This window comes from Gracilinanus agilis, unplaced genomic scaffold (assembly GCF_016433145.1).
Source record: "Gracilinanus agilis isolate LMUSP501 unplaced genomic scaffold, AgileGrace unplaced_scaffold58440, whole genome shotgun sequence".
Lineage (NCBI taxonomy): Eukaryota > Metazoa > Chordata > Mammalia > Didelphimorphia > Didelphidae > Gracilinanus > Gracilinanus agilis.
This window is the reverse complement of record NW_025394010.1, coordinates 9,204-11,840: the sequence shown is the minus strand read 5'-3', so window position 1 is coordinate 11,840 and position 2,637 is coordinate 9,204. Positions and strand designations below refer to the sequence as shown.

Below are 2,637 nucleotides of genomic sequence, written 5' to 3'. Positions count from 1 at the left end.
GCTGAACCATAGAACAAGATTACCACAGTAAGATGGGCTGAGCAGGTGGAAAAGGCTTTCTTCCTCCCCTCACTGGAGTTGATCCTCAGGATGGTGGAGAGGATGAAGACATAGGAGAAGAAAATGAGCAGCAAAGGGAAGACTAAAAAAAAGAAATTCCCAATTGTCATGACAAACACATTGAGGGAGATGTCTCCACAAATAAGCTTGAGAAGAGCCAGGATCTCACAGGTGAGATGGTCAATGATGTTGTTACAGAAAGGTCTCATCATAGCCAGCAGGGTGAGCAGCAGAGAATACAGAAAGCCTGATGCCCAGGTCCAAGTTGCCATCTGGACACAAAGTCCTTTATTCATGATAATGGTGTATCTCAGGGGATTACAGATGGCAACATACCTATCAAAAGCCATCACAGCCAGAAGCACACACTCTGTGCACCCCATGCCTAGAGAAATCACCATCTGTAAGGCACATCCAGTGAAGGAAATGGATTTCCTCACAGACATGAAGTTCACGAGCATTGGAGGAATAGAGGAGGATGTATAACAGATATCTAGGAAGGAAAGATTCCCAAGGAAAAAGTACATGGGCGTGTGAAGACGGGGATCCTGGATGCTGATTATAATGAGGATGCTGTTTCCTAATATGATCACCAGATACATGACTAGGCAGAGAACGTAAAGAGATATCTGGAGACTTGGGTACTGAGAAAGTCCAATCAGAAAAAATTCAGTCACTGCTGTGTAATTCCCCTTGTCCATGTTATTGCATCTGGGTTACCTGTAAGATTTAAGGAAGGATACAGTTAGATTAAACTGAAATAAAATTAACAATAATTTCCATTTGTGTTTTGTTTTGTATTGATTCTAAGATGGAAGGTAAGGGTTAAAAAACATAGATATGATAAGTAGAAATAACAATTGATAGAAAGGACTAGGAAAGCAAAGCCAGAAATAGTGGAACAGTAACTTAGTATTTGATAAACATATAGGCAACAATTATTGACATGAGGAATCTGTATTTGATGAAATATGATGGAGAATTTGCAGAGTAGTATTTCATAAATTGTTTATATCAAACTCTTATACTATGTGCTACAATAAACTCCATATATACATATATATGACTTAAACACAAAAAATCACATAAAAAAACAAGAAAATGTGATGTTCTCTTGCAGAACTGTTGCTGGGAGAGCAGTTCTTAACAAAACATGGCACAGAATTGATCACAGAATTAAAAATGGATAATTTTCATCATATCAAATGTAAAGGCTTTCTAATGAACAAAATCAATGAAGCTAGAATAGTGAGGAGCAAGTACCTGAGAAAAACATTTGCAGCGAATGTTTGAGGAACTTTTTGAATACAGGCATACTAATGCATAGTTGGTAGAGCTATGGATTAGACCAATTTAGAATTATACTATAAAAGTCACTAAGTTGCATGGATTTTTCATTGAGATCCATTGTTAGGTATATTCCTTTAGGAGGATACATACCTACATGGTGTCTCTATATATTTTTATGTATACTATTCATATAAATATTCACATTATATTATACACACACACAAACACAAATATATTCATATTAGCCTTTTTTGTAGTAACAGAAAATGAAATGGAAAGTGGATGTCCATTCTTTGGGGATTGGCTGAATAAGTTGTGTCATCTGAATGTAATAGAAAATTGTAGGGTATGTAGAATATGAAGAATTCATTCAGCCTTGAGAAGACGTATGTATGGATACAGAAGGAAATGAAAAACAGGTCAATACTTTTCTAGTGACCACAGTAATTTCAGGGGGAAAAACAACACTGAAAGACTTCATAACTGATTAACGCAGTAACATTTGGTAAAGTACCTCTTCTACCTCTTTATAGGGAAATAATAGAACCTAATTGAGGAATATATTTTCAGGCATGGCTAATGTATTGGTTTGATTTGCTTCATTGCATTTCTTTGTCATAAGGAATAATGTAAAAAGAGAGGAATCAGTGGAATGTTAATGATATATAAAAATGAGATTATCAATAAAGTACTTATAAAAATGTCACCAAAATTCTACATCCCCATGTAATTGTAAATCGTGTAATGCTCTTAGCAAAAAAGGTGAGGGATCATGTGGGCAGAATATTGCATAATTTGTTAGATGTATTTACTGTATCAGTTTTAAAAACCAGTTTTACTTTGTTACAAGTCCTCATTTATAAACACATTTGATTTTGAAGCAAAGGGTTGACAGCTGTAGGAGATGTTTCTGGAAGTCACAGTCATGTTAAAACAAAAGGCAGCAATAAAAAATTTATTTTTAAAATTGTCAAGAAGATACAATTAAAAATTTTAATGATACAATGGCTGGGAAGAACTCCCAGAAAACAAAACATAGAGCTACACATTGGAAGGAATTATATAACTTTAAAAGTTCAATGACTGAGCTGGGAAGGAATTAAAAAAGGAGAATATCAGAATTGGATGAGATCTTAGTCTAATTCCCTTATTTTACAGAGGAGAAATCTGAGCCAAAGAATAAATCCTTGACTTAGTAATCAGAAACTTGATAATCTGATGGAAACTAATAAAGAGTGAGCTAATATTAGAATCATTTCTTTTTAAAATGTTGCTTTCATCTTAGGG

The 2,637-nt window shown here is 34.6% G+C and overlaps 1 protein-coding gene across 1 annotated transcript; it reads right to left on the bottom strand.

Annotated features, from left to right (window-relative positions):
* Positions 1-7: 7 nt before the first annotated feature.
* LOC123256393 (olfactory receptor 13D1-like) lies at positions 8-761 on the bottom strand (the record flags this gene model as incomplete). The annotated part of the gene is made up of 1 exon (XM_044685020.1): positions 8-761. A coding segment is annotated over exon 1 (754 nt), but the record flags the coding sequence as incomplete, so codon positions are not given.
* Positions 762-2,637: the final 1,876 nt, after the last annotated feature.